General features: G+C 38.1%; 1 protein-coding gene across 7 annotated transcripts in view; it reads right to left on the bottom strand.

Annotated features, from left to right (window-relative positions):
- The window catches only part of EPB41L4A (erythrocyte membrane protein band 4.1 like 4A), a 255842-nt gene that overhangs the window by 83772 nt on the left and 154565 nt on the right, over positions 1-17505 (bottom strand). For all 7 annotated transcript variants that reach the window (XR_010587555.1, XR_012414006.1, XM_045394097.2 and 4 more), the window contains 3 exons: positions 16830-16917; positions 14257-14345; positions 13596-13659 (listed from right to left, as the gene is read on the bottom strand). Coding sequence is in view for 5 of the 7 variants with exons in the window: in XM_045394097.2 (XP_045250032.1) it covers positions 13596-13659; positions 14257-14345; positions 16830-16917 (241 nt within the window). In the remaining 2 variants the exon portion in view is untranslated. The remainder of the gene's footprint in view (positions 1-13595; positions 13660-14256; positions 14346-16829; positions 16918-17505) is intronic.

Raw genomic sequence — 17505 nt, forward strand, 5'->3', positions numbered from 1 at the left:
AAACCAAACTCAAGTCTCAAATGAAGCAAATGCCTCTGAAATGAGGTTTCTATGCACTCATAAACACAAAACGATCAATGCAAAAGAATAATTGAAATGATTTGTCTCCTACTTTTAATAAGGACAGAACATTTATGTGTATAAAATTTCTCCCAAGTCCAACTTGAAAAATGCTTCCCAACTTAGGAGTTTGTCAGATGAAGAGATATGATGGAAACCACACCAACATACACACATTACAGCAAGGCTAGCTGTAATTCCAAAACCTTGTCTGGTGGAGGAAGAAAGTTAGGAAAATTTTCAGGTTTCTGGTTTGGGTGCTACTAAAATATAGCAAGTGGAAAAAATGGGCATTTGGATGACAAGGGAAGAGACATTAAGTTCAGGTTAAGATATTTTGATTTTGAGGTCCCCATGGGACACCTAGAGGGCCAATAAGGACGCAGGTGCAGAGAGCCAGAGAGAGGGGACATCTACTCACACAGGTGATCTCACCATGTGAACAAGACGGCTCAGGGAGAGCGCACAGAACGGATGAAGGTGGAATCACTGCAAAGATGCTCCTGAAGGTGGAGTGAGAGAGTCCAAATATACCAGGAAACAGTGTCAGACAGGCTGGGAAGAGAGACAACTCTCAAGTGACCCAGAAAGGTCAAATCGAGTTTGAACAGAGGTTACCACATTTCACGGTAAGAAATCTTCCAAGGCCTTTGTGAAGGGGGTAGGGATTATACAATTAGAGGTGAGGAAGAAAAGTCAGTGAATTCAGAAAGTGTTTTCCTTAACAGCAAAAGAAACTGCTGGCAGAGCTGGAAAAGTGGACGCACAGGAAATCACAAAAGCTCCTCTGGGCAGGGAGGGAAAATCCAGGCTTTTGTCAGAAGATACGAGCCCTTAGAGAGAGATTTTTTTTTTTCTTGTACTTTTCTTTTTTTAAATATCCAGTCATGCATTGTATAAGGATGTCATGGTCAATGATGGATCGCATATACAACAGCGGTTCCTTAAGATTATAAAACGCATTTTAACTGTGCCTTTTCTGTGTTTAGATATGTTTGGATACACAAACACTTACCGTAGTGTTTCAATTGCCTGCAGTATTCAGCACAGTACCATGCTGTACAGGTTGGCAGCCTAGCAGCAATAGGCTATACTGTATAGCCTAGGTATTGTGAAAGGAAATTAAATTTGGGGACCCCAAACTCATTTAGCTAAAGGGAAAATTCAAGCTGGGAACTGGGTCATGCAAACCTGCGTCTCCTTTTTGGTTCCTAAATAAGATTGCTACAAGATGAAAAGCTACATGCCTCCCCCGTATTTTTCCCACAAGGAAATTCCTAGTGAGCTGTTAAAACTTTACCATGGCAATGCAAATTGATAGCTTTATCTCTACAGGTACAGTCACCCCAGACACAAATGCATTATCTGACTGTTCCCTTACCCTATTTCGTCTGTGTTAGCTGACGTAAAATGCAGATTCTCCGCATTTTTCCTCTGCCCCTTTTGTGTCATCCTATGTAAGAAAAAAAAATGTAGATTCACTGAGGCAGACAAAAGCATCAATGACTATTTTTCCCTACCTCCCTCCTACATGAAAACTGTGTGCTTCTCAACATCCCATCTATGGCCCTTTAAATGTGGAGCTCTCAAAATCATCTTTGGAGAAACGCATAGACCTGTCTCCCTGGCATGTCCTTAACGTTGGCAAATAAATCTAAAATGATTGAGACTTGTCTCATTATTTTCCTCGACTGTCAGTGTGTAGTAGGCTAGACCAGCTAGGTTTGTATAAAAATATTCTATGATGTACACACAATGACAAAATCGCCTAATGACTTGTTTCTCAGAACATATCCCTGTCATTGACACATGTATAACATGTACGTGGTATAAATGGCAAAGTTATCAAAGTGGGTATACACTGACAACTCAATCTCCCTCCCACCACTGTCCCCAATTCCCTTCCCCAGAGGCAGTCATTACTCTAAGGGGTGGGTGTTTTTAAGGGCACTGAATTATCCTAAAATAGAATGTACAAGTTATTCATTTAAAATAAGTCTGCTTGTGAATGCATTCTATCAAGATAAATTGTTAAGGTAAAGAGAAGACCAGGAGAGGCTACCCCTGCCCCTCTCCCACTACGTCCTTCCTTACTACGTAGACCCACCATTTCCCTGTGCCTTTCAACAATGGAAGTACTGTGTGTGGCAGGACATACTGAGAATTACCACCTACTAGAAATGATGGCTGAGAATGACTTCTCTGTGACATAGACATTTTTAGGTTTTTAGCAAAACAATCCAAAATGAGGTATAATTTAAGTAAATAAAAATATCAAAGTTTATTTAATTACATGCTTCCAAAGACTTCCAAGACTTTCGGAATTTGCTGATATAATACAGGTCCTGAATTCTTTCAAATGATGGAATTGGGGGTTTGAGTCAGGTTTACCTAGGGATCCATGGGTCTTCCAAAAGTCTTGGAAGGAGAAGCAAAGTATTCCGTCTTAAAATAAAACAAAGTCTCCTCTAAATTTCAAACTTTTCTTAGTCTGGTTTTCAACTTTTTTCATCAGGTAGGTGACTGTATCCTTTTACTTTTCAAGTAGAGACCTGGTCACAGGATGCCTAATTTTTAGTAATTTTTTAAAAAACTACCATCGCTTAAGGAAAGGATAAAAGATATTTCAAATCCAACCAGAATTCAGTTTTTCTCAAGTTTCCTTGGGTACAAATATATTAAAGGATCAAAAGCACCTCCCCACTGGCTTCCTAATTATTTCTGCCAAGTACAAACGACAAGTATGAACTCATTCTCCACTTATAGTGAGCTTTAGGACAAGCTGCCTATTTTTTATCCTGTTCCTGGCAGAATGATCCAAATACTAAAAGGAGGCTTAACATAATTGAAACAGGAGCCAGGTATTCTGAATAAATTCTGTGTACTTTTGCCATGTACAGTAACTGCTGGCATGAATTCCACTGCCATGGCATTTCAAATATCTCTTTCCACCACTCTCACTTACCAAACCTTTTCCAGATAAACATGGCCAATTAGCACATTTCTACTCATTCACACAAAGATGAACAGCTGCTTAATTAAAGAAGTTCATTCCAATCTCCTACTAAAATACTTTAGCCAAGAATCCAATGCTCGCTTTTTGTAAAATTATTCAAATACCTTCATAGCTTTGGTCATTTCATACCAGAAGCAAAGCTATATTCTCTGAAACTATTTCTTTTTACTTCATAAACCAATCAAGCTTGAGTCACTTGTAAGTCCAGTATCACGTAGATATTACTGCCTCATGGGTCTCTAGGTAAACCTGACTCAAACCTCCAATTCCATCATTTGTAAGAATTTAGGACCTGTATTATATTAACAAATTCCCAACCTAACTCCCTCTGGTCTTCCCAGTTTCTTTTCCCATTTTGGCTGACTATGTCTCTCTTGGCAAGCTTAAAGAAAAAAATCTACTTTCGCCTAGCTTCTTCTAAGGGTACTGGGATTCCTGACAGGATCACTGAAGGGCTCACACTGCCAGCAGCACACCCACTTATTCTGCCTGGGCCTAGTCCCATTTCACTGCCTCTCTTAAGCCTGTATTCTTGACACAAGAATGCAATCCTGTACTCTGACAGGTTCCTCCCTGTTTCTGTTTTGGGAAACAGCCACAACTGGACAGTCTGCCTTCCCCAGGCTCCCTAAAATTATGGGTATGAATACCTTTCTTAATCCCATTATAAACCTGGCTCACATCCAAGGTCACATCAGAAGTAACCCACGATACACGGTGTAGGTCATCACTGAAGAGCAAAAGAGATGAGTACTTCTAAGGAGAGTAAAATACAATCACTATATAAATACCTGAAGGTCTACAGCAGAGAGGTTTCCTACTGATGTTCCACAGAGGTGGGGGGAGAGGCTACAAAGAAGTGTGACTATTACAAGTCTAAAGTACTGTGAGATTTTTGCTTTTTTCTTTCTATCCAATTCACACAAGATTTACATTAACTCGCAATCATTAACTGAGTTTAGGTTCCAGGGAGAGAAACAAAAATAGTCAGACGGCTGGAAGCAAATGACTAAAATAACTTTCTTCTTAATTACTGATCATGCAAAGGAAGGCAAGTAGTCGAACTGCAATCTTTATTCTCCAACTGGAAATAGATACCAAAGAAAGCTTATAAAATTTTAAGTCTTTTGAAAAATTTTATCTTTCTAAATGGTGAAACTGACTGTCGTTTTAAAAATTAAACGATGTTGGTATACATGATATCCTGGGCACAATATCTGTTTTAATGACTTTCCTCATATTTTTTCATGCTCTCTTTTCTAGGCATCCTGAGTTTAAACCTGGCTAATGAATTGAGGGTGAGTCCTGCAACAAAATTCACCAATTTTGTCATTACTTGGAAAAGGAAGTCAGAAGGAAATTTTAGACACTGAATAAAACACGATCTTATTCTTTCCAGTCTTTACACGATGCTCCCCAAAGAGTGTTTCTTACAACACTAGGGTCTTGCAATATTGGCATAGAGGGGTTCTTTGCTCAGATAAGTATGGGAAACACTGGGCTAAACACTCAGACCTTTAATGCGCTAATATATACTGTGAATCTCCAAGAGCTGGTAAGGTTGTAGGTTGTTTTAATGTATTTGAGCAAAGAACTTTCTTTCAGGGAAGTGTATGGTAAGTACATACTCCAGTTTAAAAAATATTGCACTATAAACAACCCTCTACACATACATACACACACACATTTTTTTAAAAAATTGAAATGCATGTAATATGGTTACATATTTTTTAATGGAAACATCATTGTGCATTTCACACGGCACTTGAAGAATAAAATTAATTTCCATTTCTGCATGTATATTTCACAGTGTAAGAACAAAAACAGCAAAATATTCTAGTACTCTTATCAGCTACGTGGGTTACATTTCAAAACATATGCTAAATGTGAAAACCATCTTACCCATTTTACAGATGAATAAGTTGATTCTTGATAATTGTATACAACTCTAGCTCATAGAAGCATAAATTAGAATTGAATAAGATGTATTAGATTACATTGCTTCTCCTCTTTTTTCTTTTCCTCCAAAACTTCCAAAAGAGAGAATATGAGCCAGAACATAGAAAATATTTACATCGTATTCCAGTAAACCTTGAAAATTATCATGTTGAGTTTATTCTTATTATTTGAAGGAATTCACAGATACGAACATAGAAGTCCAAATGGATTTTTCTGTGTGCCGGTTACATGTCCAACTTTGCCCTAGGTGCTTGTAACTTCACAGCAGCTTCATAAGAGATATTATCATCCTCACTTTACAGATCAGGAAATGTAGTTAAATGTTGTTCAGTGAACTGCCCACAGTTAGTGAGCGAGAGACCTGGACTTAAAACATTTATTTGATCACATGTCTAACAGTCCACCACTAAATCTGAAAGATTCCAAATCAAACTGTCATGTGGCATCAGGACCCAATTATTACTAACAGCCACACTTAAGAATAGTTGGGGAAAATATTAAATCTATAGTTCCAGGACTTCTATACATTGTAGTTGGAGACACAAAGTGGTACAACTATGAGTGAAGCAGGGGCATACGGCAATACCAAACAGAACTACATACGCACTTACCACTGTGACCGAGCAATCCCTCTACTGGGAATTGAACCTGTAGACATCCCTCCAAAAACATGTACACACAAAATTACTGAATGAAGAAAAATGTATGACTGTAAAATATTGAAAACTTTTTCTAAATATTCAAGCGTAAGAGATTGGTTGAATAAACTATGTTACATATATTCAATAGAGCGCTATGTACAAAATAATGAGAAAGCTCTCAATGAACTGATATAGAATAATTTCTAGGAGATATTACTAAGTGGGGAAAAACCCCCAACACAGTACAAAAGCCCATACAGTATGCTACCTTTTAGGAAAGAAACAACGAAGAAAAAAAATGTATATCTTTACAAAAAGAAACACAGGGAGGATTAACTACAAAACACTGAAGTTGGTTACCTACAAGGAAGCATGGCAGAACAGGATGGAAGGAAAATGGGATTTTTGGTGATAATTCTCTGAGTCTTTGAGTAATTTTGATTTTTGAAAGCAAGTTAACCTTCTACATATTAAAAAATAAAATTAAACAAGAATGTGAAGGAGAGGGAGCTATAACTAAAAACAACCTGAAACAATAAACCTAAGTAGATTTCCAATGAATACATGAGCACAGGAATGAAGAAGGAAGACATGAATGGTGAGAAGGAGGGAAGGGAAGGGAGGACCAATCCAAGTAAATTTTGAACACAGTATTTGACTCTTAGGCCCTCTGTCTTGGCAAAGTGGTGCATATGGATGAAAGAACAGCAAACAATTGTCCATTTTAGTGGTCTGACCAAAGCAATTCTGAAACTATGTGGTATGTGTTATAGAACTGAGCAAATGAGTAAATGTGTGCTTTTTTGGAAGCCAAGATTCTCATGGCCAAAGAAAGGACATACAAATAAAAAATGAGGGAGGGTAAGGAAGAACCCTGTAGTTATGGACAGGAACTGGAGGTATGCTGTGAACTCATGATTTCTAAGCTATGTATCAATATGTGTATGCTTATATGCACATGTGTACATGTATTTCTATTTCTATATATGTGTGTTAGGGTCTATGTGTGTGTATACGCATGCATCTATTCCCTAGCTCTGTCAACTGAAAAGGCCAAGAAGCAAAGTCACCCTAGTAGCAACGACCACACCTAGCACCCAGATCTAGACCATTTCCCAGTAGAAGGAACCAGAGCTCCTTGGAAGAATGGTTGACACTCAAGGTAGGGGCAGGGCTGATACAACATGCACCTGAAATATACTACAGCAAAAAAAGAAGATATTTGCCCTGAAATGATGGGCGGGGGGTGGGCGGCAGATCCAAAAGGCAGAGGAGTCAGATTGAAGGGGTTCCCATTAACCAAATCTGAACAGCAAAATAGTTAGGTACCTATGTGAACTAATGCAAGAACATAAAACCAAATATCAGGTGTTCTCACTTGTAAGTAAGTAGGAAATAAACACTGAATACACATGAACATGAAGACGGAAACAACAGAAACTGGGGACTACTGCATGGGGGAGGCATGGGCTGAAGAACCACCTGTTGGGTACCATGCTCACGGCCTGGATGATGCAATCATTAGGACCCCAAGCCTCACCGTCACACAATACACCCATGTAACAAACCTGCATATGTACCCTTTAACCTATAATAAAAGTTGAAAGTATTAAAAATAAATAGGTATGCGATATATTTTAAACCATTGAAAAAATAGAAGTTAATAATTACTGACAATAGATAAATAAAAGGGAGAGAAGGCAGAGCTCTTGCTTCAGTGGAATGCTGAGGGCTAACTCATAAATGTGGAGGGAGTAGAGAGCTAGAAAAAATCAGCATTTTGCAACCATCTTAGTAGAAGACTGGATCAGGCAAGAATCCTCAATGAATGCTAAATTTATAGAGAATTTTAAAGAGGAACTGGGTATTTACATTGATTTAAATATCTCCCCACAGACTACTTATTAGTTGCCAGAGAGAAGCAGGAACTACACAGCAGAGAAATCAGGCAATACCGTAATGAGTGTCAAACTTAACAGCCAACGAGGGACAGGTGGTCACCATGTGCCCCCAGATGAGACACCTGAGAAGGACACTATTTCACCTATGCAGCTGTACATCTAGGAATGCATAACCTCAGTCTAATCACAAGGAAACAGTTGAAAAACATGAAACAAGAAACTCTCTGTTTTAAAACAGTGGGGTATAACTGTATTCTTTTAAAATGTCAATGTTATAAAAGATAACAAAATGCTATGAAAGTGTTCCACATTAAAGGAAGTTATCTGTATTCTATACCATAGGGGGGAAATGCTAAAAAGGACATTATTAGGTCAACCAACAAAATTGGAATATGGAAGCTAGATGGTAAAAGTATTATATCATTATTAATGTATTAAGTTGTTAACTATACTGTGGTTACATGAGAATATCCCTATTCTTAGGAAATACACAATTACATATTTATAGTCTATGACATACCTAACTTACTCTCAAGCTCTTCTAAAGAAAATGGCCTGTGTGTGTATAGTGAGAAAGAAGCACAAATAACAAAGGAAGTGAAGTAAAACATTAACCATAAGTGATTCTAGGTAACAGTAAATGAATATGTTCTTTTTAATATTTTAATTTTTACAACTTTTCAAATAAATTTTAAATTATTTTCAAATAAAAATACTTTTTAAAAATCTATAGTACCATTTAAAATGTGAAAGGAACCCCTGGCTTAACGTGAGACCTCTTGCACTTGTTGATAAACAGTGATGACTCCTGGCCATCACGGCTTCCCGTGTACTCTCCTTAAAGCAAGCCCAAGAGTTCCGCCAAGTGGATCTCATTACTCACAGCCAGAGTTGCCAGGAAACTTTTGGTTCTACATCCTGTCACACGGGGTAACTTTAGCTGAGGTTAGTTTCCTGAGGTATTATATACAAAAGTAAGCACAGCAGCATTTATTCATTCTTTCATTTATTTCACAAGTGTGCTTACTACAGGCCGAATTCTGGGCTTAGTCCTGTGTTAGGAATTACATCTTCCTCTTGTTGCCAAAACCAATGAATTCCAGTATTATCCTAAATTCCTATTTTCCACAAAAACAATGAATCTGCTACCAATCAGAAACAATTTAACCCCCTAAATGCTTCCCAAATCTGCCCACTTCTTTCCATCTTTGCAGTAAGTCCCCTCTTGTATCCCCTTGATCATATCTCCTACCCTGTTTGCCCCTGTGCTCACGTCTGTGGAATGTTCCACCCTGCAGCCAAGTGTGCTTTCTGAAACGCACATCTGATCATGGAGGGTGAAGTCCAGAGTTAATGTAACACCCAATTTCCCCGCAAGTCCTCAATCCATTCTCAAGTGTTGACTCTGAGCTCATGCCCACAGGTAAGAGAGGCCCTCCTCTGAGAAGGGTCAGGCTGAACCAGGTAGTGCACTGGAACCACCCACCTTCTTTAGGTCTTCTACCCTACATCTCCAGAGGAAATGGGCAGACATGGAAACCCAATCATCATTCCCTTCCCAATTGACTGGACCAATTCTCACGATGCTCCTTATCTCTGTGTATCTCAGTCACCCCCAAATAATGCTCAGCACACCCCCTTGCCTCTTTCTTCATCACTACCCAACTCCTGAAGCCCTTGCTTTGTGCCCTCCAGAATTCATGACCTCTCATCAGCAAACCCCCTCGCTCCTCAGTCTGTTCTCTCCTATGTCCTTCACCTTCCTGCACTAGGAGACACCCGCTATCCCTGAAGACCCTGTTTCCACTGCAGCCCTCAAGGGATGGCTGTGTCTTCTGTCTCCACTGTTCTTGCATCTCTGAACCTAAAAGTGGGGAGGATCCTCCCTGCTCCACATTGCTGCTTTCAGACCATTCTCTTTCCTCCCCCCTACAACTCCCAGCTTTGGATCTCATCAGCTGATGAAATTCTGCAATCTTTCATGGTGGGTGTCATCCTTAAAGTCATCCTCTTCATATCTTGATGTTGGCACAGTACCTGCCAGCTATATTTCTATTGATTCCCCTTGTGCCAAAAGTCCTCCAAAGAGTTGTCCACACTCACCTTCTCCAATTCTTATCTTCCTGTTACTTCTCTTACAGGTTTTTCTTAATGAATATGCATCAATTTATTTGTTCATTCTCCTGTTAATGGAATTCTGGGTTAATTTCTTTTTCTGACTTTTATGTAAGTGCTGCACAGAACCCCTCTCTAGGGTACACATACCTAAGAGGGGAACTGTTGGGTTGAAACTCACTCTTCCAATCCACTGAAACTCATCTTCTCAATGATCTCCTACATTCCTAAATTCAGTGGCCCATTCTCAGCCCTTACCCTATATGACATATCAACATCATTTGACACATGCTTAATACGTGACTTTTACTTGGCATTCAGGATAATTAGTGTTCCTTCTACCTCACTGGCTGATTCTTTTCAGCCTCCTTTGCTGGTTCTCTCTCTTCTTTTCTCATTTATACTCATTTTCCCAGTGATTTCAGGTAGTCTCATGGCTTCAAAAACTAGCAGATGGCAATGATTCTCAAATTTATATATTCCGCTCAGATTCTGGTACTGAATTCCAGGCTCACATAGCTCACTTCTTATTTAATATATCCACTTGTATGTCTAAAAGACATCTCAAATTTAACACGTTCAGAACGGGACTCCTGATCTGCCTCCTCAAGCCTGCTCTATCCATAACCTTCCCCACTTCGCCTGATGGTAGCTCTATCTTTCCTGCTTCGCAGGTCAAACTCGTGTAAGTGACCAGGACTCCTCTCACATCTGCCCACATTCAGGAAACCCTGGTGGTAAAATCCATAATCCAACAGCTTCTCTGCATTTTGACTGTTGTCACCTTGATCCACTGAGATACAGACACTATCATCTCTTGCCCGGATTTTGAAATAAGCCTAAGTTGCTGAATGAGTAAACAAGGAGCAGTCTTAGTTCTCAAGGTATTCAGTGAAAATCAACCATCTGATAATAAACTTAAAAGAATTTCAACACCTAGTAAAAAACACATATTCCTAAAACCAAGAACTAACACATAGTGATAAAATAGTAGTGATATTTTCATTAAAACAGAAAGCCAATCAAGGATGCCTTATACTGCTATATCACTTAGTACCCTTCTAGAAGTTCGGACTAACACTATAAAGTGTGAAACATAAACAGTAGAATTGAAGGAATAAATTATTTTCATTTGCAAGTGATATACCTATAAAAATTTATGAGAATCAAATTAAGAACTCTCAGCTGGAATACAAGAATTCAACAAAATGACTAGATCTGAGATAAACAAATAAAATTCCATGGCTTTCACTTCTCCTAGCAAAAACCAGTTAGAAGAAATAACAGAAAGAAAAGATTGCATCCACAATAGCAAGAAAAAAAGTAAAACACATAAAAAGAAAACTTATCAAACACCATGCAGGAACATATGAATAAACTTAACAAAAAAGGGAAAATTCTTATGATACAATATAAAATACAAAAGCAGGTACAAAACCACATAGGAGATAATCTACATTTATGTACATACACATTCACACTGACAGGGTGAAATCTAGAAGCAACTGTATCAAAATATTAATAATCATTACCTCTGAGTGTTAGGATAATGAGTAATTTTAGTTTTCTCCTTTGCAGGGTATTTTCTGGATTTTCTATAGTGAACATGTATGATCTTTATACTAAAAGTTTAGTTTCTTGTACAAAATTATGTAAATAACGATACTTATTTGGAAGCTTAATGCATGAAAGTATCTCTGAATTTGGCCTAAATGCAATGACCATACTAAGTCTGACCAGACCAGCAAACCAGCAGAATAAGCATTTCAACCATTCTTCATGCTGAATGTGATTACTGTTCCAAGTGATGGGTTTTAAGGGGCTTTTAAATTCAATTTGTGAGTACGGTTAGGCCTCCATAATAATCAACCTAATTCAACCATTATGTAAATCACTGCCTCACAGAGAGGTACCCTGGTGGAGATAGAGAAAAGACCCACAAGCAAGAATACTTAGGACATAGAATGCTTTGACTAAATTAATGTGATACTTAATAGCAATTTAAAAAACCCTTTAATTCAAGCCTCTGAGTTATGTGACCTGCTTTGTCACCTTATTAAAGATACTGACATTGAGCTTAATGACCTAGAAGTGTGCAGTGCCTTGGGTCTCCCCAGACATCCATTTCATCTCAAAGCTGGGGAAGGAATGAGGTGAGGATGGGAGACACCTGAGCTGAGTACGAAGGAAACAGGGTCATTCGATGGACACTGTCATTTGAAAAATAACACGATGATATCAATTTTGTTGCTGTTGTTTTTGCCTAATCATGAAGAAGTCCAAGAAGACAGAAGTTCAGATTAGCTGGGACTTTGCCAAATATTTATCCTGAGACAGTAGTAGACATATATTTTAAGGCACTGTAATAATAACATGAAAGTCATTCACCAGAGGACCTCACTCACAAAAATAGCTTATAAGGAAAGAATACTTTGAATAATAGTAATGTTTCCATAAAAGTCTTTTGATTATCATATTCTGCTAAAAAAACTTGAAACATTATATTCAAATATATTTAACAGAGCTTATTCCTTGCATTATTATTATTTAGATGAATTATTATTCATGTGAACGTAATGAATGGCAACATATGGAGAAAACTACAAAACCCTCCTAATTAGCTACTCTACTTTTTGAGTGATTTTAATTCAGTCTTACATTATAATGCACATCTTTTAAAACTGAGATGTCTAATCAGGAGCTGAAGAACACATTGGATTTCCTCCAAACTAGACTATAAGACAACTATACGGCTTCTGTACTATCATTTCTTCAAAAATCTGGAATTTCACTTCCTTACAAGTTGTTAAAACTAATTTCAAAATCCAATTTTAATTGTATCAGTAAATGGCAGCATGCCATATAGTTCAGGATGAAATAATGTTTTTTTCCTATTAGGAGAACAAAGAGTAGCACCAGGTTTTCTGATTTGGCAGCACACAGTATCTCAGTGCATCAGTTCAATGATCATTCAACAGATACTTATGAAGTACCTACTACATGTGAGGCACTCTGCCAAATGCCATGCCCAAATGTAGCTGCAGCTCTACTATTCCTGTCTCAATGTGTGCATGCTTAAGCACCAATTTACTTTTCTTTAATCAAGAAAATCAATTAAACTCCACTTAGTTTTTGTTCTGCACAAAGTTAGTATCAAAGAGACAGAAGGGTAGATTCTCCTATATCATGTTTTCACTCATGTATCCCATAATATATGGCTTACAGTAGTAGCATTTCAAGGAAGCATTATTTTCACAGGTAGATCAAAAGGAAGCTTTCACATCCTTGCCTTCTTTCGACCATTTTTCTCAAATATACCCGTCAAGGCATGAAAGCACATCCAGTCACTGACAAGTTTTGTGCCCATTACCCAAATACTCCCAGAGGACACTGCCAAGTTGCAAAGCAAAGGCCGGCATTTTTACATTCTCCCTTGAAAGCATCCAGAATTTCCATCTGGTTTGTCTATCACACTCAATGAGGGAAAGAGCAGAAGTGAGACTCCCAAAACGTTGTTTAATTTACATTAGAGCAAAATTAGAACACATTTTGGCAGTCCTGAATGCAGGCTATACCCTTCTGATTATAACTCCTACCTTCTACCCTCCCAGAGAGTACTGGAAAGCAAATTACACTAATAACAATGATCACCTCCTATTCTCTCCTCTGCCTTAGAAAGGTTTTGCTTTCCTTTGCTAAATCTAAAATGCCCATTTCTCCATTACTTTCTCATTCATTTCTATTCACTTCCCTTTCCTTCCTTGAGAAGTTGTGATGTGAGTTAATTAACCTGGCTCCATGTGGAAGCAGCTGAAGAAAATATTCTTCACAATGTCTTTTAAGCTATAAATGAACACAGAAGACATCCCCCTTCTAATTTAAGCTAAGGGCTTGGAAACTTACATCTTTTCCCAGTACTCTGAGTTCAAACTGAGTCTCCTTGAAGTGAACCTTTGTAATCCGAGGCCTAAAAAACAAAGCAGATGTTGTTGTTGCTGTTTTTAAGTATTAACCTTTCAGAAAATCAGGGAAGTGTCCAGTGGAAAAAGACTGCTGAATACTGGCTCCTTGATATACTGCTCCATACCCAGTACATACAGGGACAGAGAGAGTTCCCCATAAACCCTAATGCAAACTCCATTCTCACTGTCCTATGCTTTTCCACTAAATGCACAATGACCTTGGAATCCCCAGATTGTGGCAGTGCCGCCTTCCCAAACGCAGTGCAGGGTCACAGGCTTCCCAGTGTCTCCAAATCATCCCCATTTGGAGCTAAAAGTCAGAATAGTCCTGGATCCACAGCCCATCAGCACATACTGAAATAGGTGAGAAATCCTACTACACATAGTTCCCATGGAAAAGAGAGTCTAGAATCACAGTGTCTGAAATTTACAGAGAAAACATATACTGAGGTGCAATAGGAGAAAACTCACATCCAATTTCACTCATTTATTTACCAACCACTGGAAAAATACCTGTTTCTTTTCCCCAACTCTTTCACTGACAAAGGAGTCCCATAAGCCCAAAACATAGAATGCCAACTCTGTTCTCAAGCCATACCTACCAGAAATACTTCCCCACTTGCTTTTTATTCTTGTAGACAACAACACCAACTGGAGTTAATCCTAAGAAATACTCAGACTTGTTTTCTCCCTGCAAAAGCAAACATATGCCTATAATCACATATTCACATAAAATCTCTTTGTCAAACTATAATTGACCATACAAATATAATTTGTTGTAATATTGGATTTAATTTTTGAAAGACATCAGCCTAGAAAGCTAGATACACTATGATAGTAGCTAACTTGTTGCTTATTTTTTCAAAGTTTTAAAAGAAACTTTGTTAGTGTTCTTCATACTTGCTACTTCAGTTCATTAAAATGAGCCTGGACTACCAGTGACTTACCCAACTTTCCTTACACAGTGGTGTTCAACACTAGCAGCATATTAACTGGAATCACTCTGCAGCTTAAAATGCTGATGCCTGGGCACTACCAGAAACAGTTAAATCAGAATCTCTAATGAAGAGGCCAAAGTAGCAGGAAAAAACACAGGACTCCCAGGTGATACTCCTGTGCAGTCAAAGACTGAGAACCACTGGCTTCTATCAAGGGTGCTTTTGAAATGGCTTGATTTATCTCTGATGTGGACAATCATGAAACCCACTTCGTCCCCACCCCAATTCTCTCTAGAAAGTTTAGGCAGTCACTAGCAGACACACACTTGAATTTTCTGAAGTCTCCATCATGTTTCTTCCTACTTCCACCTATAACTTTAAGACTGCTCAAAAATGTAAAAGTATAATCTCTTCTGGTAAAGACTAGAGAACCCTTATTTTCAGGCAATCATAAATCCAAATTTTAAAATAGGATATTAAAATGAAAAAGTCACAGAGTGGGTACCAACGACATGCACAGAACTGTTTGTGATAATATTATTTCTACTCTAAGATAAACGGTAACCTGCAAAATTATATTCACAAAGAACATAAAGCAACACATTTGGAAGAATACTTGTCGATGCCCACTTTTCAGTTCTTAAAGTTCAAATCTTAAAGGAATCCACTGAAGAATCTAATAAATCTAGCTCATTTGCCATAAATTTCTACCATCAACAAAGGTGATTTCTAATTAGGAAAACATTATACAAATGTAGAAGTATTTCACAGAAGACTCTCTTTATAAATTTCCTATAGAATGTTTTCTTTTAAAAACTGAAAAACCTAACAAGATTAATGTAGCTAAAGGGAGGGAAGGGAAAACAATAATGATTCTACAGTTTTAGCAGTATAAGGACAGTGCTATGAAGCATTTAATGACCTAACGAAATTGGAATATAATATATCAGGGAACTACTTCTTCCCCCATATCTATAGCTTTTATTGCCACATTAAACAGGAGTGCTTCTAACTGTAAAAATAATAAGAGATTGTTTCTTCTTGGAGGAAATGCTAATGAGCAAAAGACATGCACAAAATGAATGCATGAGTGTTATTTGCACTAGAGAAACTTTTATTAGGGTTCTTTAAAAACTGAGTTCCATAATCCAATTGATTTAAAAAAAATCAGTCTATAAATACTCTTCAGCAATTCATTTCCTATAAAGAATAAAGTACCTGGCTCATTTTCTCAAATAAAATTTAACTACTGCTACTGACACTCCTCTTAATTCAAAGACAAAGGCATTCTAATCTCATTGGCATAGAATAATCATTTGATAGCCTAAAAGAAGTAGCTCAAAGGTTAAAACCCAGATCCGGAACACTCAGTGCAGATTCAGTGTAATTGCTCACTGACTACTATTCAGCAAGTTTTCATAAACCACTGAAAAAAATCTGCAAAAATATTTCTACTTATGCAATGATACCTATAGTAGGTGGTAACCCTCATATTAACAGAATCAGCAGTAGTTGCGACTGGCCTATTGCCTAATGCCTACTTTATCTGGCAAGTGACTGTATTTATGTTTTGCTGCCATAAAATCTATTTTTTGAAAAGTCCTCCTGTTTTCTGTCTAATACAGTCAATTATACACCTTTTTGTTTGTTTGTTTGTTTGTTTGAGATGGAGTCTTGCTCTGTTGCCAGGCTGGAGTGCAGGGGCACGATCTCAGCTCACTGCAGTCTCTGCTTCCCAGGTTCAAGCCATTCTCCTGTCTCAGCCTCCCGAGTAGCTGGGATTACAGGCACCCGCGACCACGCCAGCTAATTTTTGTATTTTTAGTAGAGACAGGGTTTTGCCATGTTGACCAGGCTGGTCTCAAACTGCTGACCTCAGGTGATCCGCTCACCTCGGTCTCCCCAAGTGCTGGGACTACAGGTGTGAGCCACCGCGCCCGGCCTATACATCACTTTTATATTGTTTTGATGTTTAGCTAAGCCCTTTGGATATGTTATCCAGATTGTGTTTTCAAGCCCACTTAATTGTTTTCTACACATGGAAATATAATCACAGATTTTTATGCAAAACTCATTAGGGTTTAATCCACACAAGAGCTGCTTTGTGTTAGAAAAACATAGATAAAAAAGTATCATCTGCTTGCTAAACAACAGAACTGCAACTTTCCTTTGGGAGTCTCAGTGACTTTTTAAGAAAAATGTCATCAGCTTAAAATATTTTGTGTTATGTTACTCACATAGACGGGATGGAGGTCAACGCCATACATCTCCAGGGATTTGGCAGTCCTCAAGTAATTCAGCTCAGCCTCACAAGGAGCCTGACCCCTATACCCAGCACAAAAACAAAGAGCCTTATTTTATAGCAGCTACTGCACTTACAGGGATGCAAACTATCTTCACTGTATTCACTGGGAAAACAAATCATACTTTCTACTAATGCAAACATAAGTCCTTGTATTTCAAGAAGGCCTTTGCTTCTTGGTGACAAAATTTTATACTCTGAAGTGATACTTACATTAATTTCCTTTACCAAATCCATTCTGGCTCATTATAGCCTATCCCCTATGTCCCAGCATATATTAAAAATTCTCATCAGAAACCCCTAAAGAGGTTATTGAGAACATAAGCACTCAAATGAAACAGCATCCCCTCCACAAACGGTAAAATGTCTCTGTGCAGCAGCAGTTCTCCATCCAAAGCAAAGGGAGCCAGAGCAGTGGCCGGTAGGAGGAAGAGAATGGGGCCGCCACCACCCAACCGGGGTCATATCAAGATCTCCTGAGCACATGTGTAGTTTGAAAATACATTGATTAACATACAGAGATTGTAAAAATGCTTGTCATTTTCTTAATACAGAGTACAGAATTCTTCCCAAAATCTTCATTGGTGGTAATATAAAGAAAACAGCATTCA

Source organism: Macaca fascicularis, chromosome 6 (genome assembly GCF_037993035.2).
Source record: "Macaca fascicularis isolate 582-1 chromosome 6, T2T-MFA8v1.1".
NCBI classification, from domain to species: Eukaryota; Metazoa; Chordata; class Mammalia; order Primates; family Cercopithecidae; genus Macaca; species Macaca fascicularis.